Source organism: Sitophilus oryzae, unplaced genomic scaffold (assembly GCF_002938485.1).
Source record: "Sitophilus oryzae breed Bouriz unplaced genomic scaffold, Soryzae_2.0 scaffold_385_pilon_pilon, whole genome shotgun sequence".
NCBI lineage: Eukaryota > Metazoa > Arthropoda > Insecta > Coleoptera > Curculionidae > Sitophilus > Sitophilus oryzae.
The window spans coordinates 169,960-195,595 of NW_022146957.1; the positions used below are offsets into that span (position 1 = coordinate 169,960).

Below are 25,636 nucleotides of genomic sequence, written 5' to 3' on the forward strand. Positions count from 1 at the left end.
CCTTACAGATCCATTGTGTCCCCCTTTCTTGAATCATAACTCATCATACAGTCCCAGGGCTTTGACAAAAGCCAGTATCTGGGACGGTTTTATAGAGGGTAGTTCTCCATCTCCAATATCAGTCGTACCAAAGTTCATGGCACGAATGGTTGTCGTCTCGGCGCACTCAGTGATGAGGTGTACTGGTGTTTCCCCATCTTCCCCACAGAATCTGCATTCGCCGTTTCTTCTTAGTTTCAATCTACTGAGGTGTTCATTGAGGAGCCAGTGTCCTGTTAAAAACCCCGTGACAATCCGAAGATTGTTCTTACTCAGACCCAGGAAGATCTGTGATTTTTCTTGATCATAAGCCCTCAGAAACTTCTTCGAGTGTCTTAGACCATTGCAAGATTTCCATTCCAGGTAGCGGATGGAATCTTCCAAGTCCTTGAGTTCCGCCTTGAGTTGGTTACCACTTGGAAAGCAGAACGGTTCTGGTCCAGTTAGTGGAGTGTTCGCTCCTTTCCTAGCTAGATTATTTGCTTTTTCATTGCCTTCTATCCCTTGGTGAGCAGGCACCCAGTGTAGGAGGACTTTGTTTTTTTGCCTAATTTATTCAGCTTCTCTATGCATTCTTTGACCAATTTCAAATCGATTGATACTGAGTTGATCGCCTTTAACGCTGCTTGACTATCAGATAAGATGGCTATTTCTTGTTTCCGATAGTTCCTATCTAAGATAAGTTGTACGCATCTCTCGATAGCGTAGATTTCTGCCTGTAGGATACTAGGGTAAGTGCCCATTGGTTCGGAGTAATTAGCTCTCGGCGCAAACACTCCGATCCCTGTTCCCGTATTGGTTTTGGAAGCATCAGTATACCAAGTTATGGTATGGTCTTTTAACTGCTGGGCAAGCGTTTCGCTCTTCCAATCCTTCTTATTGCTCAATACTACATTGACATGTTTGTCAAAGTTGTACGTTCTTGGCATATCGTCCACTGGGAGTTGCAGGAGTAACCAAAGCATGTACTGACATGAATCAAAAAACAAAATGTTCAGGAGTCATGGTTCTGACCGTACAATTATAATTTAGGAAAATATTGCAATAAACACACGAAATTATTGCACAGGATGTTTGAAAGTTAAGGTAAAAAAACAACCCCTCGATTAACCGTGTATAATATGCCAAATACTAAAGTTTATAAAAAGCTAAGTTTACGAATTAAAGTTTATATAATTATATGCAGTTTGCTAAAAAATTCATGAAAATAGGGCTAAAAATAACAAAAATATAACACTTTAAATTTGACCAAAAATTTCTCTGTTGCGTTTTTATTTGCATCTGAGTGTACATTTAAAAAACATATTTAAAGTCGTCGTGCACCTCTGTCTTCATAATCGGAGGGACATCTTCGGGTTCCATTTTTATAAAATCTTCTAGCTTCACATTTCGAGTGGCAGATTCATTTTCGCTATTTTTGCAAACAATAAGAAAATATTTAAAACACAATGCCCTATCCATTAATAAAAATACGTGTAAATAACATACTTAAAGTCATCGTGCACCTCTGTCTTCATAATCGGAGCGACATCTTCAGGTTCTGTTTTTATAAAATCTTCTGATTTTATTTCATTAGTCAAAGATAAACATTCAGAATTTCTGCAATTAATGAGTTACATTATTATCGCTAAATTAGTAAAAATACACTTAAAAAACATACTTAGAGTCATCCAAAGGCGAAGCAAGATCATCAATTTCGATTTTTAAAGCATCTAATATCACTTCATCAGTTGAAGATGTACAATGGGCATTTCTGGAAACAATAAACAATTAAAATGACAAAATATGTGCCTGGACATTTTTGTTCCAATAGCAATATTTCAATAAGTTTTTTTGATAAGTGCCATTATTTTGAATACTTTGAAGTTTTAAAACAGTGACCTTATATTTAGGGTATTGAAAAAATCGTGATCATATTTAAAACTGAGTAAGATCACGTCAAGTGGACCCCCTTTTCCCACTTAGTCATGGAATTCTATTTAATATATACAGGGTGCGTCTTAAATAATGTGAATTGTGAATGAGAAAATGAATAATGAATTCAGACTTTATCTATTACACTGTATATGATCCATGTATTACACAAAATAAATTTACCTGGCATCAATATGTTTCTTCTCAAGGTGACGTCGTAAGGTTTGTTTTCTTGTATATCTCTTATCACAGTGTGTACATGCAAACAACTGTCGGTCTTTCAGTGGAAAATGAATTTTCTTGTGTCTGCAAAAATTTGATTTATATGGCGTATGAAAGCCACATGTAAGAAATATTTTTAATAATAAAAATTTTTAAATTATTTTTTTTTTATAATTTCGATCTAATAACAGAATATTTAAATACTACAGTCTAGTAATCGTACAAAATATTTTTCATATAAAGTGTTTCAAAATTCATAGGGGCGAATTGTTAGGGCCAAACCAATCCAAACCCACTTTTTTAGCCATATATTTTTTAATGCGACATATGGCACATTTATAGACTTTTTTCTCGGCTTCTTTCGATCTAATAAAAGAATATTTAAATATTACAGTCCTGTAACTCTGTAAAACACGGTTCTTCAAGCATATAATCTCACGTACCTACCCCTACCTATTTTACTTATGGTCAACACCATAAAAAAAATTATTTTTTTTATTTTGAAACACCCTAGCTACACGAATATAAATTTACCTGGCATCAATATGTTTCTTCTCAAGGTGACGTCGTAAGGTTTGTATTGTTGTATATCTCGTATCACAGTGTGCACATACAAACAACTGTCGGTCTGCCCGTGCGATGTGAATTTTCTCGTGTCTGTGAAAAATGCACTTATCTGGTGTTTGAAAGCCACATATGGCGCATTTATGGACTTTTAGCTCAGCTTCTTTCGATCTAACAAAAGAATATACGGGGTCGCTTTTATATATCGAAACGGTCGATTATTAGGTAAAATATACAAGGTACCGCAAAAAATTAACTGCAAAAATTATAGCGTTTTTAATTGTCTATTGGTGGGTAATAAATTCATGTATTCAGGGTCGGTCATAAAGTCGTGGCACATCAAAGCTTTATTTTTTTAAATAGAACCCCCTGTATATTATTGCATATTTCAATTCTTCATTCAATTCTAAGGAAAAATCGAAATACACATAATGTATCTGAAACCAACCGTTTCAGAATTATTGACCTTTGAAAATGTCACTTAAACAATTTGATTTAATTAGTTAATTTCGATATGTTCAGTTTCATTTAACGATGCCATTCTGCCGAAACTATGACACTTAGTAAAATTTGACATTAGTTCTCAAGTTAGCATTTATAGATGTATAAAATGAGATTATATCAAGTCTGGAAATTACAAAATTTAAGCTTAACATCTCAATTCTTCAATTTATGTACGTTGTGTATTACGATTATTGCTTAAAATTGAAGGAAGAATTGAAATATGCAATAGTATACAGGGTGTTTCAAAACAAATGCGAAAAACTTCAGGGGGTGATTCCTTGTTCAAAATAAAAGGTTATTTGCTTCATAAACGTTGGGTCAAAAGTCAACCATTAGGGAAATATTGCGGTACAAAGATGGCGGAAAAATAATGTTTTTATTTTTTATCTTGAAAACGAAAAGAGATAGACTAATAAAATTTTATGGAAGCATTACTGTTATGAAAACACACTTTCTGGTAATTTTTTCACTTTTTTAAAATGAGTGGAAGGGGTTGAAATAAACTACCCCTATTATTCTTGTTAACGAAATTTAAAGAAAATCTTTTTCAAACACATGCAAATGCTTTTTAATTTGGATAGTTTAGTTTGTTTAGAAACTTTTTATCTCTTGTATTTTTTGATAAAACTCACCGATTTGAAATTAAAAAATAAAATGTAAAGCATTACATGTCAGGACAAAAAACATTTTCTGATAAAGAATCTAGTGGGCTGCTGTAATTTTTTTAGGAAAAAATCTAGTCGGCCGCTGTTACTTTTTAGGATGTTCCTAATATTATTTTATACTGCAATACGTTATTATCTAGATGATTATTATTATCGTTATTATCACTAGATTCTTAATATAAAAATGTTTTTTGTCATAACATGTAATGCTTTACATTTTATTTTTTAATTTCCAATCGGTGAGTTTTATCAAAAAAACACAAGAGGTAAAAAAGTTTCTAAACAAACTAAACTATCCAAATTAAAGCATTTGCATGTGTTTGAAAAGATTTTTCTTTAAATTTCGTTAACAAGAATAATAGGGGTAGTTTATTTCAACCTCTTTCACTCATTTTAAAAAAGTAAAAAAATTACCTGAAAGTGTGTTTTCATAACAGTAATGCTTCCATAAAATTTCATTAGTCTATCTCTTTTCGTTTTCAAGATAAAAAATAAAAACATTATTTTTCCGCCATCTTTGTACCGCGATATCTCCCTAATGGTTGACTTTTGACCTAACGTTTATAAAGCAAACTACCCTTTATTTTGAACAAGGAATCACCCCCTAAAGTTTTTCGCATTTGTTTTGAAACACCCTGTATAGGGGATTTCATTTAAAAAAAATAAAGTTTGATGTGCCACAACTTTATGACCGACCCTGTATATTTAAATTTACTAGTAGCTAATAGGCATTTAGAAACCCATTACAACAGTATCACAATTTCGGCAGAATGACATCACTAAATGAAACTGAACATATCGATATTAATTAAATCAAATTGTTTAAGTGATATGTTCAAAAGTCAATAACTCGGAAACGGTTGGTTTGAAATACATTATGTGTATTTCGAATTTTGCTTAGAATTGAAGGAAGAATTGAAATATGCAATAATATACAGGGGGTTCTGTTTAAAAAAATGAAACTATGATGTGCCACGACTTTATGACCGACCCTGTTTACATAAATTTATTACCCACCAATAGACAATTAAAAACGCTATACTTTTTGCAGTTAATTTTTTGCGGTACCTTGTATATTTTACCTAATAATTGACTGTTTCCATACATAAAAGCGACCCCGTAATTATTAAATAAGTATTAATAAAATAAAATAATATTTAAATAACAGTCTTGGAACTCTATAAAACAGGGTTCTTCAAACATATAATATCACGTACCCTACCCTATTATAATTATTACCATTAACAAAATGTTTTTATTAAAAAACTTAGAACTGAATCATTCATATGTTGATCTTAATTTACCCGTACGCCGCCGCCGCAAGCTCAGAGAAAACATTAAGTCTTTTTTTGATTTAAATCATTTTAATGACTTAAGTCATTTGATTTTAAGTCATTTTTCGAAAGCTGACATAAGAGTTAAAATTTAAGTCTTTTTATAAAAGGCTTAGAACTAATCGATATTGCTATCTATAGGTGGAGATCTTTGAATAAGAAGACTAAGGAAGGAGCATAATGCTATCCATGTATTCATGCATGGTGGGCGGAAAAGCCACCATAAAAGCTCTCTAGGGTGGGGATCCTTGACAGTTCTGTTTGACGATTCATTTGACACATTTGAATTTGATTTGAAATTTTGTGGATTTGTCAGTCTTTACGGAGCTTATTTTATGTTATTTATTATTTATTCTACTACTGATAGTTGTATAAAGGTAGTAAATCTAGATGGAAATTGTGGCAGAACTTAAATTAACAGTGACACTATCGCGATTTATCGAAAAAGACTCTAAAATAGTTGGTTGTGTAGCGTGCGGTAGATCTCGGCAAAAATTGAGTGAAATAATGGAACAACTTTTCGCTAGTAAGTGACTATATAATATACATACGTGTAGTAAAACGATCATTTATGAAATTCACTTAAATTAACTAAATTATATATTTTTCTTGCATTTTAGCTTTTATTTATTACTTGTCAAAGATTAGATGTCAAAGAATTTAGATACGTTAATTTGACTTACCTGCTTCAGTAGCGTATCGGATGTTTGTGTTAATAAATACTTATTATAACTTATCTATTTTTATTAGAATTATATATTTTTATAACAATTTTAATAACTACCAACATTTATTCACAACGTAAAATAAAATAACAAATTATTGAGTCTACCCCACGTCTACCCTACATCATAGTTTTACATTTTTTAAATAAAATTAGAACGACACTGATAAACCGGAATTTAAGTCGGCCATATTTGAGGCCCATCGCGGTGTACCTAAGATTTTTGATATGCTCCTTCCTTAGTCTTCTTATTCAAAGGTGGAGATACACGTTTTTTCTGCTATCCATCAAATAAAATATATCTGAAAATACCGGGGGTAACAATAATAAATTTACCTGGAATCAATATGCTTAGAGTGAAGGTGGAATTTTAATCTTCGTTTTTCCGTATATTTCTTATCACAGTGTGCACAAGCAAACAGCTGTCGTTCATCTCGGGCCAAGTGAATTTTCTGGTGTTGTTGCAAGCGTGATATCAAGGGTGTTTGGTAGCCACAAATGGAACATTTATAGATATTTTTCCGCGCAGCCTTGGACCTAAAATCATTTTTAAATACTGGTCTTGTAATTGCGTAAAACAATTCTGAAATGGTAGTGGTAGCTTAACCACTAAGAAAAAGAAAAATATAGTTGACTTGCATTGTAAGTAGGTGATAGAGATGGTTTAGAAATTACAATCACTTATTTTATCTGTAAAACTATATGAAAAATGTCGTCGATCGTCATCTCTAACTCTACTGGACGCCATATTTTTTTCGATTGTGCGGTATAGGCTTGGGGCATTCTCCGCCGGTGCTGCCACCATCGGAGAATATCGTAAAAAACTAGCACATACAAATACACGGGTTTAAATAGAGGGTATACGAAAAAAATATTATTTAATTATTCTAAAAGCGTTAGAAAGTATAATTTGTAAAAATTTCAAAAATAAAAATAAAAAAATAAATATTTTGATACCTCCAGAAGGTCTAACTTGTTTTTTAATTTATTATTCCAGTTAAAAAAAACTTTTTAGATGGTTTGGTAGCGAGCATAGTTTTAATCAACGGTTTTGCTAGTGGGGCATAATTGGGGTTTATTCGGGTATAACGAAAATTTTTAAAGGTACATAACTATAATTTTAGAATATATTCATAAAACATTTAATCACTAGTTGATTAAAAAAAGTATACCATTAATATTGCAAATTATATTTTAACCTCTCATAGCCTATTTAATTTTTTAATTATGTAACGAGCACTTTGTTTACTCACTGGTTTCGTCGAACTGCTTGAATCTCTGTTTCGTTGAACTGCTCTATCCATAAAGAGGTAAACAATCATTTAAATCAATGCATGAACGATTCAAGGTGTAACGCGAACGAAGTCGCGGGAAAAAGCTATTTGGTATAACACCTAGATCATATTGTTGCGAAACCAGTCCCGCTTTAATATGACCTAGAAGAGCCTAGAAATTCGAGAACACAGCGGCTAAGAATTTTCCAGCACCGCCCAGTGGGTTCTAGACTCCGTCGCACGCCTATATACAGGGTGTTTCAAAACAAATGCGAAAAACTTCAGGGGATGATTCCTTGTTCAAAATAAAGGGTAGTTTGCTTCATAAACGTTGCGTCAAAAGTCAACCATTAGGGAGATATCGCGGTACAAAGATGGCGGAAAAATAATGTTTTTATTTTTTATCTTGAAAACGAAAAGAGATAGACTAATAAAATTTTATGGAAGCATTACTGTTATGAAAACACACTTTCTGGTAATTTTTTCACTTTTTTAAAATGAGTGGAAGGGGTTGAAATAAACTACCCCTATCATTCTTGTTAACGAAATTTAAAGAAAAATCTTATCAAACACATGCGAAAAAATTAATTTGGATAGTTCAGTTTGTTTAGAAACTTTTTTATCTCTTGTATTTTTTTGATAAAACTCACCGATTTGAAATTAAAAAATAAAATGACAAAAAACATTTTCTGATAAAGAATCTAGTGGGCTGCTGTAATTTTTTTAGGAAAAAATTTAGTCGGCCGCTGTTACTTTTTAGGATGTTCCTAATATTATTTTATTTCACATTACTCTACTGCAATACGTTATTATCTAAATGATTATTATTATCGTTATTATCACTAGATTCTTAATCTAAAAATGTTTTTTGTCCTGACATGTAATGCTTTACATTTTATTTTTAATTTCAAATCGGTGAGTTTTATCAAAAAACACAAGAGATAAAAAAAGTTTCTAAACAAACTAAACTATCCAAATTAATTTTTTACATGTGTTTGATAAGATTTTTCTTTAAATTTCGTTAACAAGAATGATAGGGGTAGTTTATTTCAACCCCTTCCACTCATTTTAAAAAGTGAAAAAATACCAGAAAGTGTGTTTTCATAACAGTAATGCTTCCATAAAATTTCATTAGTCTATCTCTTTTCGTTTTCAAGATAAAAAATTAAAACATTATTTTTCCGCCATCTTTGTACCGCGATATCTCCCTAATGGTTGACTTTTGACCCAACGTTTATAAAGCAAACTACCCTTTATTTTGAACATGGAATCACCCCCTAAAGTTTTTCGCATTTGTTTTGAAACAAACAAAGGCAAAGAACTAATCGATATTGGTATCTATAGGTGAAGATACACGTTTTTTCTGCAATCCATCAAATAAAATATATCTGAAAATACCGGGGGCAACAATAATAAATTTACCTGGAATCAATATGATTAGCGTCAAGGTGGAATTTTAATCTTCCTTTTTCCGTATATTTCTTATCACAGTGTGGACAAGCAAACAACTGTCGTTCATCTGGGGCCAAGTGAATTTTCTGGTGTCGTTGCAACTGTGTTTTATCGCGTGTTTGGTAGCCACAAGTGGAACATTTATGGTTATTTTTCCGCGGATTCTTTGACCTAAAATCAATTTTTTTAGTACTTTAATTTTAATTTGATCAGAGAACGTATAGGAGCAATGTCTAAACAATGTATTACAAAAAATAAATTTACCTGGAATCAATATGATTATCCTCAAGGTGGCGTCGTAAGAAATATTTTGATGTATACTTCTTGTCACAATGCGCACAAGCAAACATCTGTCGTTCTTCTAGTGTCAAATGAATGTTCTGGTGTTGTCTAAAGTATGCCACATGTCGTGTTTGGTAGCCGCAAATGGAACACATATGGATATTTTCCTGCGGATTCTTTGACCTAAAATCGTTTTTTTTAGTACTTTAATTTTAATTTGATCAGAGAACGTCTAGGAGCAATGTCCAAACAACGTATTACAAAAAATAAATTTACCTGGAATCAATATGATTCTCCTCAATGTGATGACGTAAGTTTTGTTTTGATGTATATTTCTTGTCACAGTGTATACAAGCAAATAACTCTCGTTCTTCCGGTGCCAAATGAGTTTTCTTGTGATAGTCAAGATTTCTCTTATGTAGCGTTTGAAAGCCACATATGGCACATTTATAGACTTTTTTATCAGTTTCTTTCAATCTAATAAAAGAATATTTTAATATTACAGTCTTGTAACCATATAAAATGTTTTTCATATAAAGTGTTTCATAATAGCCGATAAAAAAGTCAAAGTAAAAAAAGTAGCAGTGGCAACATTGGGACGTGTATTCGTCAAATATTTAGATGACGTGCGCGCCAACTTTTATTGATTTTCCTATAGGCTTGGTGCATTCTCCGCCGGTGCTGCCACCATCGGAGAATATCGTAAAAAACTACCATATACAAATACACGGGTTTAAATAGCGAGTATACGGAAAATTTATTATTTAATTTTTCTAAGCGTTAGGAAGTATAATTTGTGAAAATTCTAAAAATAAAAATAAAAAAGTAAATATTTTGATACCTCCAGAAGGTCTAACTTGTATTATAATTTATTATTCCAGTTAAAAAAACTTTTTAGATGAGTTCAACTATGGTAGCGAGCATAGTTTTAATCACCGGTTTTGCTAGTGGGCCATAATTGAGGCTATTTCTGCTATAACGAAATTTAGGTTAGGTACAGAATTAGAATTTTAGAAGACATTCATAAAACATTTAATCACTAGTTGATTAAAAAAAGTATATCATTAATATCGCAAATTATATTTTATCCTTTCACAGTATATGTCTATTTAATTGTTTGTTCATGTAACAAGCGCTTTGTTTACTCATTTGTTTCGTCGAACTGCTTGAATCCATTTTTGCTATTGAGCAAATCGGTGTGAGAAACTATGAAGCTATAAAATGTTGTTTCAGGAGAGATGAATATCTGAGAAAGTTGAGTTATTGAATATTATTGCATCCAACAACACCTTAATTACGCTCTCCTTTACGCATTAACATTTTTTTTTGCTATTTTATTAACATTTGCAACTGTCACAACACGACAGGACGCCTAGTTCCAATTCTTTTTCACTTATTTTTTACTACACAAAACAGCGTTACATCACACAAACCTCGTACCTGAGTGTTTTATAGTTTCAATAACTGCACTAGCAAAAAACTATAAATAATATGCAATGAATACTGATAATTTCTGATTTTTGCCGTGGAAGCGCTGCGGTCGGAATAGGTTGATGTCAACTTCCGACCGCAGCGCCTCAACGGCAAAAATCCAGATTAAAATAAACATTTTGTTAATCCTCAAATTTGTTTTGATTAAATTCTTATAAGTGTACGCTTTCGAGTGATATAAACAAAACACCAAATTTGAAGGGAGTTATATCTGACTTTAGACAAGGAAAGAGAATATCTGACAAACACCTTGTATTGTCACAGGTATTGTAAACTGGGATCTAATAAAGAACTACTTTACATTCATACTTACGGTTTTAACTCTATTACTTCGTCTATGTTATCCATCATTTCCAATAGAAAAAGATCAGTAGCTGAAAGAAAAAAAATAACCCGAGATCAGTTCAGCTATAAATCCAGCACGATAAATTAAAATTTGTAAGGAGATATCTTGGAGAAGACCAAATACAGAGATGTTATCACTTATTAAACCTAATTCGTTTAATACATATTCAGACAAGTGTCGTCATTTATATTTAATAATATCTTTTGTATAATACCTACCAGTAATAAGTAATATAGGATCTATTAGTATTTACGGTTCCAGTCGATATTACAGACACTAAAAACGTAAAATTTTCCATACAGACTAAGTAAAAACATCGGATATTAGCATTTTATTACCTTATATAGATATGGATTGACCTAAGTTAAGCACAAACATTTAATAAAACCTCTTTGTAAGTGTAAAAATTAAGAAAATATGTGTATTTGCAGTATTTCCAGCTAGCAGCCATTGACTTTTTAATTGACAGTTGATCGACGGCAGACGGCAGTGACGCCACAGATTAGGTATACTGTGGTGACACTTTACTTTAGGGATGTTTGACTTAAATCGATTCTTCAGAAAATCGGTCTTTTGACACACGATTCTTGATTTTTTGAATCAATTATTCTGTATTATTATTATCTACCTGAAATACTAAAATAAACATTAGCTTTTTGAAGAGTTTAATAATATAGTCATTTAAAATCTTGGGAAAATGTAACAATAAGAGGTTAAAAAATAATATAAAGTAATAATTGTTGTTCTCACCGTAGCGAGTAGCTATTTGAAAAACCAAAATAATTTGGCAGCTGCTACAAATATCTTAATATTTGGTAATTACCTAATATTTTATCTTCTACTCCTATCCATGCCCATATATTTATTTTTTCATTTTCGAAGATTTTCTTGACTTTATGGTGAAGGAAGATATAATTGGATTCAGATTCCCGACCAAAGCCATTTCGTCATATTAAAAAATTACTTCAGAATGTAATGATAATTAAAAAAAATTGTAAATTGATCGTTATCAGTTCATTTCGCTCTCAAAAATTAACCAAAGCATGTATTGACATGAATCAAAAAACAAAATGCTCAGGAGTCATGGTTCTGAGCGTAAAATTATAATTTAGGGAAATATTGCAATAAACACACGAAATTACTGCACAGGATGTTTTAAAGTTAAAGTGAAAAAAACAACCACTCGATTAACCCTGTATAATATGCCAAATACTAAAGTTTATAAAAAGTATGGAGTGTAGAGGTTGCGACCTCTACACTCCATAATAAAAAGCTAGGTTTACGAATTAAAGTTGATCTAATTATATGCAGCTTGATAAAAAAATCATGAAAATAGGGCTAAAAATAACAAAAATATAACACTTTAAATTTGACCAAAAATTTCTTTATTGCGTTTTTATTTGCATCTGAGCGTACATTTAAAAAACATCGGAGCGATATCTTCATGTTCTGTTTTTATAAAATCTTCTGTTTGGTTGTAATGTGTTACGAATATTTTCTTCGTCCACAAATGCGTATCTTTATCCACAAACGTCAGACGTTATCGTCGGGTTCCATTTTTATAAAATCTTCTAGCTTCACATTTCGAGTGGCAGATTCATTTTCGCTATTTCTGAAAACAATAAGAAAATATTTAAAACACAATGGCCGTATCCATTAATAAAAATACTTTTAAAAAACATACTTAAAGTCACCGTGCACCTCTGTCTTCTTAATCGGGGCGACATCTTCGTTCATAATCACATCGACATCTGTTTTTATAAAATCTTCCGATTTTATTTCATTAGTCACAGATAAACATTCAACATTTCTGGAATTAATGAGTTACATTATTATCACTAATTTAGTAAAAATAGACTTAAAAACCATACTTAGAGTCATCCAAAGGCGAAGCGACATCATCAATTTCGATTTTTAAAGCATCTAATATCATTTCTTCATCAGTTGAAGATGTACAATCGGCATTTCTGGAAACAATAAACAATTAAAATGACAAAATATGTGCCTGGACATTTTTGTTCCAATAGAAATATTTCAATAAGTTTTTTTGATAAGTGCCATTATTTTGAATATTTTGAAGTTTTAAAACAGTCACCTTAAATTTAGGGTATTAGAAAAATAATACTCATATTTAAAACCGAGTAAGATCACGTCAAGTGGACCCCCTTTTCCCACTGAGTCATGGAATTCTATTTAATATACAGGGTGGTCCGAACTGCATTCCGGAAACTTATTTTGCAGATAAAAATAAGTAAAAAAGTTCGAATAAATGTGTGTCCTAAAATGCTTAGTTTCGGAGATACAGGGTGTAAAAGTTTCATTTTTATTTCGATTTTTTCTTGTTCACTCTTATTAATATCTTAATTATTAGATATTAATGCATCTGGTATTATGGTAACCTGGTAATATCGTCGATTTTAAAACGAACTAACTGTTTCTATCTTATTTTTTTGTTAGAATGGGCATAATCAAGAGGGCTACTGAAACCGTGTTGTAAAAATAAGGTAATTAAGGGCTTATTTTTTGGCAATTATAATTTTGAAAATATCTTCGATTTGAAAGAAGATATCAAGATGCGGTTTTCGCTGACTTTTTAAGCTTTTACTACTCTTTACTATCAGCTAAAATTACATATACTATCGTATTTAACTTTTTTGAAAAAACGCGCTATGTTTGTTAAATTGTAAGAAAGCGCCCCCTGACGTCTACGTTCAAGACCTTATTATAATTATTTTTATGGTATAATATAGAGTAAGAAACGCTCTTTTAAATGAGCCCTCGTTTGTCGGATTCTGATCATCCAGTCCGGAGTTATTAACATTTAAATAAAGACAGATCTAACCTTCCCCCATCACTTTATTTTAGCAGATAGAGGAAAATGGTTCTGACAAAAAAAATCCAAAATTTACTGAATATTATGAAGCTATTATTTATAGTCGGCCAAATTCTGTAAAAAATTCTATTATCTTATTTTCCATAGCAGTTGCGCCTCTAATAATCACCACACCGACATCTGACTGATACTGATTCTATTTTCTATTCTATTCTACTAGCGGTAGTCCCCACACAAACGTCTTAAAGCCCCGCCCCCTCTCGCACGGAATCTCTCCTCGTATCACTTCCCCTAAACGATGGTAGGGAAAAGACACTTTATCCGTCTCTGTTGCGCTGCAGTATATTTTGCAGCCTTAACATCTTTTTTTTATCGCATAGATAGATATCAAGTTACCAATCCTGTATATGGTGTTATTTCTGATCGCTGATATCTTTGAGACGGTTGATCTGAGGAACTTTGACCTTCAGACGTTTTTTTGTAGAGCGTGAAATCTATACTAATATATAAAATCCTTAAGTGACTGACTCACTGATCAATCACGATCCTGCTCAAAAGCATTTTACATATTTTTACTGCTATAATGAAAAAAATGTATATTTTATGACAACATAACAAAAGTTGTGTATCGATTTTTACCTGTGAAATGTAATTCCAGCCACTTTTTTCTCGCTTCGGCCTTTGCAGCCATACGCTAAACATCTCACCATACTAAACAATACAGTTTATAAATTTAAAACAAAACAGTTGTCACAAAAAACATAAAAATTCGCTCGGTGTCACCTCGAAATCTTGTCACCAAAGTATGGCCGCCGATCGAATTTTGGCCTCACTAACCGATCACGGGAGAATATGCCTGTTACCCGTCCCCTCTCTTTCCTTGTCTAAGGGGGTGACAGTGAAATAGGAAAATTGGAAACGGTCATTAGTGTCATTCCTGTCATCTCCTGACGACAAGTATGGCCGCCTAGACAAGGACAGCAATGTTTCTGTCTAACTATTGTCTAACTTCACAGTGTTTAGAATTGACAGATTTCAGAGACAACTTCAGATTTGTTCTAGAACAAATTTCGACGCCATTTTAATTCTCTCCGTACTCTCCGTTTAGTTTTGTTTTGTAAATTCAATTTGATATTTCGGCAGAAATTTATAAATATAAAGGTAATAAAGCATATAAAATATATATTACATGAAAAATCCTGGAGGAAAAGACGTTTCTGCAGTTCTAGGTATGTCCCTTGTATATTAAAAATAGGTAGTAAATAAACACTATTTCTGTATTTTTTAGATGCAAGAAAATTTAGTTATGTTTATGATCGGCGATTTTTTTGAAAATGGAAACAATTTACAGCTAGGTAAGATCATTTTTAACTATAGCCAACATTAGTTATCTCCAGTATGTGCGATTTATTGTCAATAATGCAATAAATCTGACTGATACAATCTGATTGTTATCCGACTAAAGTCTCTTTTTGCTTCTTTTTGATTTATAAACCTCTTAGGTCTCTTTGGGAATAATGAACGCTTTTTTAAACAGTATATTTATATTTTATACCTATTGATATTTTTACATTGTTAATTTTAGTACAAAAAATTTGTTTTTCTGTTTTCAGGTTTTTGAATAAGGCCTGGCCTGCCCTGCCCCCGTTTTCTGTCCCTGATGGCTGTGAATACGTGTATTTATTTACAAATTACTGTAAGTCATGCTTATAAGTTACTAATTTACGTTAAAATTGCATATAATTAAGTAATTGCTGTAGAAATTATTCAATTCTTTATTTTTTATATTTATTTAGTCACGTTGTCTCATATTTCAAATAAATCTGTTAGAATAAAATTTTGTTTTGTTTTATTTATGATAAGAAAGAGTACAAAATACATTTAAACTGAAAGGGGGCCCGCCATTGAATAACCGGATACGGAAATAAAAATGAAGCCATCATGTCATGCCACCTGTCAATTGGAAAATTAGTTCTCCAGACGACAACGAACGCTTTCGGTGGCGTATCGTGTTTCCACGATTTAACACAGAGTTGACACTTCTTTCTAGTTAATTATTTTATGATTCAAACTGCTGAGGCGTCTGGTATTTTAAATATAATTGAGACATTTAAATTTAAATTCTTATTGGTTTTATGGCGAGAACTACTTAAAAAAATTGATATTTTATCACGATATTTACAAAGTTCAAATTACGTAATTTCCACTGCATCGTCCATGATTAAAAGTACACAAAACTATATCGAATCTATAAGAAATGAAATATCATTTTTTAAATTTTAGGAAGATGCCATAAAACTTGCTACTAAATCAAAAACCTCGACCGTTTGTAATTATTAAGTAAGTATTCATAAAATAAAATAATATTTAAATAACAGTCTGGTAACTCTATAAAACAGGGTTCCTCAAACATATAATATCACGTACCCCACCCTATTATAATTATTATCATTAACAAAATGTTTTTGTTAAAAAATTTAGAACTGAATCATCCGTATGTTGATATTAATTTACCCATACGCTGCAAGCTCACAGAAAACGTCTTTTTTTATTTAAATCATTTTAATGACTTAAGTCGTTTGATTTTACGTCATTTTTCAAAAGCTGACATAAAACTTAAAATTTAAGTCTTTTTGAAAGTGATTTGTGATTTAAATGTTTATTCCGAAATTGAAAAAGATTTAAGTCTTTTTATAAAAGTCTTAGAACTAATCGATATTGCTATCTATACAGGTGAAGATACACGATCTTTCTGCTATCCATCAAATAAAATATATCTGAAAATACCGGGCGTAACAATAATAAATTTACCTGGAATCAATATGATTAGCGCCAAGGTGGTCTTTTAATCTTTGTTTTTCCGTATATTGCTTATCACAGTGTGCACAAGCAAACAACTGTCGTTCATCTGGGGCCAAGTGAATTTTCTGGTGTCGTTGAAAGTGTGATATATAGGGTGTTTGGTAGCTACAAATGGAACATTTATGGAGATTTTTCTGCGCATCCTTGGACCTAAAATAATTTTTAAATATTTCTCTTGTAATTGCTTAAAACAATTCTAAAATGGTAGTGGTAGTTTAACCACTAAGACAAAGATAAAATAGTACCCGAATATACCGGGGGTAACAATAATAAATTTACCTGGAATCAATATGCTTAGCGTCAAGGTGGAATTTTAATCTTCGTTTTTCCGTATATTTCTTATCACAGTGTGCACAAGCGAACAACTGTCGTTCATCTGGGGCCAAGTGAATTTTCTGGTGTCTGTCTAAAGTGTTCCACACGTCGTGTTTGGTAGCCACAAGTGGAACATTTATGGTTATTTTTCCGCGGATTCTTTGACCTAAAATCAATTTTTTTAGTACTTTAATTTTAATTTGATCAGAGAACGTATAGAAGCAATGTCTAAACAATGTATTATAAAAAATAAATTTACCTGGAACTAATATGATTATCCTCCAGGTGGCGTCGTAAGAAATATTTTGTTGTATACTTCTTGTCACAATGCGCACAAGCAAACATCTGTCGTTCTTCTAGTGTCAAATGAATGTTCTGGTGTTGTCTAAAGTGTTCCACACGTCGTGTTTGGTAGCCGCAAATGGAACATTTATGCAGATTCTTTGACCTAAAATCAATTTTTTAGTACTTTAATTTTAATTTGATCAGAGAACGTATAGGAGCAATGTCTAAACAATGTATTACAAAAAATAAATTTACCTGGAATCCATATGATTATCCTCAAGGTGGCGTCGTAAGAAATATTTTGTTGTATACTTCTTGTCACAATGCGCACAAGCAAACGTCTGTCGTTCTTCTAGTGTCAAATGAATGTTCTGGTGTTGTCTAAAGTATACCACATGTCGTGTTTGGTAGCCGCAAATGGAACATTTATGGATATTTTCCTGCAGATTCTTTGATCTAAAATCAATTTTTTTAGTACTTTAATTTTAATTTGATCAGAGAACGTATAGGAGCAATGTCTAAACAATGTATTACAAAAAATAAATTTACCTGGAATCCATATGATTATCCTCAAGGTGGCGTCGTAAGAAATATTTTGTTGTATACTTCTTGTCACAATGCGCACAAGCAAACGTCTGTCGTTCTTCTAGTGTCAAATGAATGTTCTGGTGTTGTCTAAAGTATACCACATGTCGTGTTTGGTAGCCGCAAATGGAACATTTATGGATATTTTCCTGCAGATTCTTTGACCTAAAATCAATTTTTTAGTACTTTAATTTTAATTTGATCAGAGAACGTATAGAAGAAATGTCTAAACAATGTATTAAAAAAAATAAATTTACCTGGAATCCATATGATTATCCTCAAGGTGGCGTCGTAAGAAATATTTTGTTGTATACTTCTTGTCACAATGCGCACAAGCAAACATCTGTCGTTCTTCTAGTGTCAAATGAATGTTCTGGTGTTGTCTAAAGTATGCCACATGTCGTGTTTGGTAGCCGCAAATGGAACATTTATGGATATTTTCCTGCAGATTCTTTGATCTAAAATCAATTTTTTTAGTACTTTAATTTTAATTTGATCAGAGAACGTATAGGAGCAATGTCTAAACAATGTATTACAAAAAATAAATTTACCTGGAATCAATATGATTATCCTCAATGTGATGATGTAAGTTGTGTTTTGTTGTATATTTCTTGTCACAATGTATACAAGCAAATAACTCTCGTTCTTCCGGTGCCAAATGAGTTTTCTTGTGATAGTTAAGATTTCTCTTATGTACCGTTTGCAAGCCACATATGGCACATTTATAGACTTTTTTATCAGTTTTTTTCAATCTAATAAAAGAATATTTCAATATTACAGTCTTGTAACCCTATAAAATATTTTTCATATAAAGTGTTTCATAATAGCCGATAAAAAAGTCAAAGTAAAAAAAGTAGCAGTGGCAACATTGTGACGTGTATTCGTCAAATATTTAGATGACGTGCGCGCCAACTTTTATTGATTTTCCTATAGGCTTGGTGCATTCTCCGCCGGTGCTGCCACAATCGGAGAATATCGGAAAAAACTAGCATATACAAATACACGGGTTTAAATAGCGAGTATATGGAAAATTTATTATTTAATTATTCTAAAAGTGTTAGGAAGTATAATTTGTGAAAATTCTAAAAATAAAAATAAAAAAGTAAATATTTTGATATCTTCAGAAGGTCTGACTTGTATTATAATTTATTATTCCAGTTAAAAAAACTTTTTAGTTGAGTTCAACTATGGTAGCGAGCATAGTTTTAATCACGGACGGCATATAAATCACACGGCAGGCCAACTCGCTTTGGCGGGAACGCTACGCGCATATCCTTGCGCACGCCGCCATTATGGGTGCCAGCAACAAAAATTCATATACGTATTACTTTTTACAAATATACTCAGGGTTCCCTATTTAACCCCGTGTGCAATTTCTGTGCCGTAAGAAAAAGACAACATAACCCAGCTCCATATTAAAACTGCATAAGTCTATTTCACCCGGATATGGATTGAACTGCGATTGCGCCAAACTCCGATTGATTGTTGTTTTAGTTCTGTTTGGATTACTTTTTATTTGTGCGCGTAAAAGAGTGATTTTGTTTAGTTTATTGTTTCCAACTATTTTTTGATATTTTTCCAACTCCATGATAATGTGTCATAAATAATAAAAATATAAATAAAATTGAAGGTTAGGGGAAATGTCAGTCAACCACTTGCCTTTAAAAACATCGACCAATGAAAACTTCTTCAGGTGAGGCATGCTCAGTTAAATGAATATCCGGGTGAAATAGACTTATGCAGAATTCTATATTGTTCTTTCACTGTTTGGGCTTCACTTTTTGGAGATTAGGCTGAGTATATTTGTAAAAAGTAATACGTATATGCAAAAATTAACCAGTGTCGTAGTCAGTCGTAGTTTTTGTCATCGACAACAAACAGTTACGGCTAGTGATGAGCCAAACCGTGATTTTCTGTTCACAGGCTTACCCGTGACAGCGACTTTGTATTAACTGTGACTGCGACTTTATGATTATGAATCCGAAAGCACAATCACGGCTAAAATATAAGATACGATACGAATGACACGATTCTGTTGTTGTTGTTATACTAATTTTTATTTGTCCTTTATCCAAGGCCGCTAAAATAGAAAACATTAAACAGTGGGTAAAAGGTATATTAAAAAATAAATATAAAACAATTTTTTTATTTAAAGAAACCAACAGGAAAAGAGTAAAATATGCAATATGCTCATAACCATAACGAACGAAACTTAACAACACGAGATAAGTAATACATTAAACAACAAATATTTTCCTTTGTATTAAAATAACGAAATATATAAAAATGAAGTTTCCAAAAAATAAACAGTATAAAGGTAAAACTTTATGTTTGGCTTTAAAAAAACCTGCTAAACTAAAAAGGAACCAAACCGATTCGTAGTGATAGAAAATAGTAATAAAATATAAAATACATAAAAAATTAAATCACTTCTAACAGTCACTGTCTTTAGATCACTTTGTCAGATATCTATCCTATGAGACGTACGTCGTGACTCGTGACTGTGAACTGAGTCACAACCGGTGCCATCGGCAGCTGCGTTCGCGACGTCCCGCTCTGTGAAGTATTTTCTCGTTAGCAGAGAAATCACAATTAACTGTAATCGTCACGCTTTAGCAAGTCACCGTTTATTTTCAAATCAGTCACAGGCCGTGACTGTGATTATAGAATATCAGTGACAAAGTCACAGTTGCCGATATTTCACTCATCACTAGTTACGGCAGCTTTGAGTCAGTAGCGTGCGGCTTAATATTTTGTTTTTTTTAGTTTTATTTTTTTTTTATTGATATATTTGGTTTTGGTAGTTTTATTTTCGTTTCTTGTTTGTTATATTTTGTTTTTGTAGTTTTATTTTTGTTTTCCTGAACATTTTTTAATATAATAATGGTTTGGTAGTGTATTTGATATTATATCACTTATTAAGTTTAATAATTCCGTCAAATACAATTTCCTTCAAATGTTTACCTGTGCATGTAGTGTGATAAAAAAAATAAGCTAGGGATTGCTTCTAATTGGTAAAGATACTTACCATAACAACATTAGACACCCGAGCTAGTTGAAACTCTCTGTTCCCCTTCTCCTGGTCCTCAAAACACAAAACCCACAATATTATCACGATCACTATTATAAAACAAGTTGAACTTGATATTCATATCATCAATACATAGAACACAATATCAATTAAGGTCATCCGGTTCATGGAAACTTTCAACTTTGCTTTTTAGAGTCTCAAATACACTAAGATTTTCTAAGTCATGTCATATATTCATTTTCTTAGTGTCTCTGGACGTGGAAGGCAAAATAGATTTGTCAAAAGCGTCTTGTATATTTTTGGCCGGGAAAAGTATATCGCCAGATATCTATATTTAAATTCATGTTTCTTCCTTTAGCTGATTTGTTAATTAGCGAAATTTGAATATTAACAAAATTCAAACCAAAACAGCAAAAGAGTAAAATATGCAATATGCTAATAACCATAACGAACGAAACTTAACAACACGAGATAAGTAATACATTAAACAACAAATATTTTCCTTTGTATTAAAATAAACGAAATATATAAAAAATGAAGTTTCTAAAAAAAATAAACAGTATAAAGGTAAAACTTTATGTTTGGCTTTAAAAAAACCTGCTAAACTAAAAAGGAACCAAACCGATTCGTAGTGATAGAAAATAGTAATAAAATATAAAATACATAAAAAATTAAATCACTTCTAACAGTCACTGTCTTTAGATCACTTTGTCAGATATCTATCCTATGAGACGTACGTCGTGACTCGTGACTGTGAACTGAGTCACAACCGGTGCCATCGGCAGCTGCGTTCGCGACGTCCCGCTCTGTGAAGTATTTTCTCGTTAGCAGAGAAATCACAATTAACTGTAATCGTCACGCTTTAGCAAGTCACCGTTTATTTTCAAATCAGTCACAGGCCGTGACTGTGATTATAGAATATCAGTGACAAAGTCACAGTTACCGATATTTCACTCATCACTAGTTACGGCAGCTTTGAGTCAGTAGCGTGCGGCTTAATTTATTTCATTCTTTTCTCGAGTGATATATTTTGTTTTTTAGTTTTATTTTTTTTTATTGTGTGATATATTTGGTTTTGTAAGTTTTATTTTCGTTTCTTGTGTGTTATATTTTGTTTTTGTAGTTTTATTTTTGTTTTCCTGAACATTTTTAATATAATAGTGGTTTGGTAGTGTATTTGATATTATATCACTTATTAAGTTTAATAATTGCGTCAAATACAATTTCCTTCAAATGTTTACCTGTGCATGTAGCGTGATAAAAAAATAAGCTAGGGATTGCTTCTAATTGGTAAAGATACTTACCATAACAACATTAGACACCCGAGCTGGTTTAAACTCTCTGTTCCCCTTCTCCTGGTCCTCAAAACTCAAAACCCACAATATTATCACGATCACTATTATAAAATAAGTGGAACTTGATATTCATATCATCAATACATAGAACACAATATCAATTAAGGTCATCCGGTTCATCGAAACTTTCAACTTTGCTTTTTACAGTCTCAAATACACTAAGATTTTCTAAGCCAGGTTTGATATCGATGTCATATATTCATTTTCTTAGTGTCTCTGGACGTGGAAGGCAAAATAGATTTGTCAAAAGCGTCTTGTATATTTTTGGCCAGCAAAAGTATATCGCCAGACATCTATATTTAAATTCATGTTTCTTCCTTTAGCTGATTTGTTAATTAGCGAAATTTGAATATTAACAAAATTTGCTACGTCCATTGATGGACATAATTGGTATGCAGCCTCTTTATATTGTTCAACAGATATCTTATTGGGTATTTCTTTAATTCTTGTTTGTAACTCTTGGCATGTTTTTTAATTTTAATTGTCTATTCTCTACAGTTAAATGTTTAATTGATTTTATTATTTTTACTTTTCGAGGAGTATGCGCGCTTTACGATTCATTTGTTTAGATAAAAGTATTGTGTAAATAAAATTCAGTTGCACTCAATTACAGTATTTTTTTTAATACGATCCTGTCTATGAATAGTTTATTTTCTGGGAAATTTTTTGATACGTTTTAATCCGGCCCTGACTCGGCACCTATAATGGTGTTTTCAAGGTCAAATTTTATAGAAATTTTAAACAATGGAATCTGGGCATGATACAAGAAGGTTAGATAAGATCCTTGGCGGTCGCAAATCTGTTCTCCGCACTAGGGTAGTAATTTTCTGTTAAGCTCCGCCAACTCCATGCGCAATATCTTCTCTCAAAAGATCCCTGGCGGTGGCAAATCGGTTCTCCGCGCGCATGACGTCACCCGGATAGTGATTTTCTGTTAAGCTCCGCCCACTACATGCGTAATATCTTATCTAACCCTCCTTGTATCATGGAATCTGGGCAGAGTTAGCCTGCCGTGTGATTTATATGCCGTGGTTTTAATCACCGGTTTTGCTAGTGGACCATAATTGGGGCTATTTCGGCTATAACGAAATTTTTTAAAGGTACATAATTAGAATTTTTGAAGATGTTCATAAAACATTTATTCAGTTGATTAAAAAAAGTATACCATTAATATCGCAAATTATATTTTATCCTTTCATAGTATATGTCTATTTAATTGTTTGTTCATGTAACAAGCGCTTTGTTTACTCACTTGTTTTGTCGAACTGCTTGAATCCATTTTTGCTATTGAGCAAATCGGTGTGAGAAACTATGAAGCTATAAAATGTTGTTTCAGGAGAGTTGAATATCTGAGAAAGTTGAGTTATTGAATGTTATTGCATCCAACAACACCCTAATTATGCTCTCCTTTACGCATTAACATTTTTTTTTGCTATTTTATTAACATTTGAAACTGTCACAACACAACAGGACGCCTAGTTCCAATTCTTTTTCACTTATTTTTTACTACACGAAACAGCTTTACATCACACAAACCTCGTACCTGAGTGTTTGATAGTTTCAATAACTGCACTAGCAAAAAACTATAAATAATATGCAATGAATTCTGATAATTTCTGATTTTTGCCGTGGAAGCGCTACGGTCGGAATAGGTTGATGTCAACTTCCGACAGCAGCGCCTCAACTGCAAAAATCCGGATTAAAATAAACATTTTGTTAATCCTCAAATTTGTTTTGATTAAATTCTTATAAGTGTATGCTTTCCAGTGATATAAACAAAACACCAAATTCAAAGGGATTTATATCAGGCCTTAGACAAGGAAAGAGAATATCTGACAAACACCTTCTATTGTCACAGGTATTGTAAACTGAGATCTAATAAAGAACTACTTTACATTCATACTTACGGTTTTAACTCTATTACTTCGTCTATGTTATCCATCATTTGCAATAGAAAAAGATCAGTAGCTGAAAGAAAAAAAATAACCCGAGATCAGTTCAGCTATAAATCCATCACGGTCACGGTGAATTGAAATTTGTAAGGAGTTTTATCTTGGAGAAGACCAAATACAGAGATGTTATCACTTATTAAACCTAATTCGTTTAATACATATTCAGACAAGTGTAAGAAATAAGTAATATAGGATCTATTAGTATTTACTGTTCCAGTTCCAGTCGATATTTACGAACACTAAAAACGTAAAATTTTCTATACAGAAAACATCGGATATTAGCACTTTATTACCTTATATAGATATGGATTGACCTAAGTTAAGCACAAACATTTAATAAAACCTCTTTGTAAGTGTAAAAATTAAGAAAATATATGAATTTGCAGTATTTCCAGCTAGCAGCCATTGACTTTTGAATTGACAGTTGATCGACGGCAGACGGCAGTGACACCACAGATTAGGTATACTGTGGTGACACTTTACTGCAGGGATGTTTGACTTAAATCGATTCTTCAGAAAATCGATCTTTTGACACACGATTCCTGATTTTTTGAATCAATTATTCTGTATTATTATTATCTACCTGAAATATTAAAATAAACATTAGTTTTTTGAAGAGTTTAATAATATACTCATATAAAATCTTAGGAAAATGTAACAATAAGAGGTTAAAAAATAATATAAAGTAATAATTGTTGTTCTCACCGTAGCGAGTACCTATTTCAAAAACCAAAATAATTTGGCAGCTGATACTAACTACTAATATCTTAAAATTTTATCTTCTACTCCTATCCATGCCCATATATTTATTTTTTCATTTTCCAAGGTTTTCTTGACTTTATGGTGAAGGAATATTTATTTGGATTCAGATTTCCGATAATATTCCCTAGAATGTGCCAAAGCATCCCTTCATATTAAAAAATTACCTATGAATGTAATGATTAATTAAAAAAAATTGCAAATTGATTGTTATCAGTTCATTTCGCTCTTAAAAATTAACCAAAGCATGTATTGACATGCTTTGTATGCATGTATTGACATGAGAAATTTTTGGTCAAATTTAAAGTGTTATATTTTTGTTATTTTTAGCCCTATTTTCATGAATTTTTTAGCAAGCTGCATATAATTATATCAACTTTAATTCGTAAACCTAGCTTTTTATAAACTTTAGTATTTGGTATATTATACAGGGTTAATCGAGTGGTTGTTTTTTTACCTTAACTTTAAAACATCCTGTGCAATAATTTCGTATGTTTACTGCAATATTTCCCTAAATTATAATTTTACGGTCAGAACCACGACTCCTGGGCATTTTGTTTTTTGATTCATGTCAATACATGCTTTGGTTATAATAATATATAAATTAATATTTGGTATAATTCATTTTTAAGAGCGAAATGAACTGATAACAATCAATTTTCAATTTTTTTTAATTAATCATTACATTCTGAGGTAATTTTTTAATATGACGAAATGGCTTTGGTACATTCTAGGGAATATTATCGGAAATCTGAATCTAAATATATCTTCCTTCACCATAAAGTCAAGAAAATCTTGGAAAATGAAAAAATAAATATATGGACATGGATAGGAGTAGAAGATAAAAT

At 31.9% G+C, this 25,636-nt stretch overlaps 1 protein-coding gene across 7 annotated transcripts; it reads right to left on the reverse strand.

Annotated features, from left to right (window-relative positions):
• Positions 1–1,232: 1,232 nt before the first annotated feature.
• LOC115885467 (oocyte zinc finger protein XlCOF6-like) lies at positions 1,233–24,503 on the reverse strand. 7 transcript variants are annotated; one of them, XM_030904390.1, is made up of 14 exons: positions 24,323–24,503; positions 23,985–24,268; positions 18,243–18,443; positions 17,949–18,149; positions 17,656–17,856; positions 17,362–17,562; positions 17,081–17,269; positions 8,663–8,863; positions 6,303–6,503; positions 2,710–2,910; positions 2,137–2,259; positions 1,700–1,792; positions 1,528–1,638; positions 1,236–1,450 (listed from the first exon to the last, which is right to left on the reverse strand). In XM_030904390.1, exons 2-14 carry the CDS (start codon positions 24,020–24,022, stop codon positions 1,333–1,335), a joined length of 2,079 nt encoding a protein of 692 aa, XP_030760250.1. In that variant the 5' UTR covers positions 24,023–24,268; positions 24,323–24,503; the 3' UTR covers positions 1,236–1,332. The 7 variants fall into 7 exon arrangements, with proteins under 7 accessions (XP_030760253.1, XP_030760250.1, XP_030760252.1 ...); XM_030904389.1 differs by having other exon boundaries at positions 1,237–1,456; positions 23,985–24,045; XM_030904387.1 differs by having other exon boundaries at positions 1,237–1,456.
• Between the last annotated feature and the right edge of the window lie 1,133 nt (positions 24,504–25,636).

Bases quoted from the DNA above. Each gene is read 5' to 3' on its own strand.
- LOC115885467 (XM_030904394.1), bottom strand. From the start codon at position 24,022: ATGATGGATAACATAGACGAAGTAATAGAGTTAAAACC. The intron at 2,260-2,709 runs GTAAATTTATAT...AAATTTTTGCAG, and splicing joins AAGAAACATATTGATGCCAG to ACACAAGAAAATTCATTTTC. The intron at 1,793-2,136 runs GTAAATTTATTT...TATTGTTTCCAG, and splicing joins AAGAAACATATTGATGCCAG to AAATGCCCATTGTACATCTT.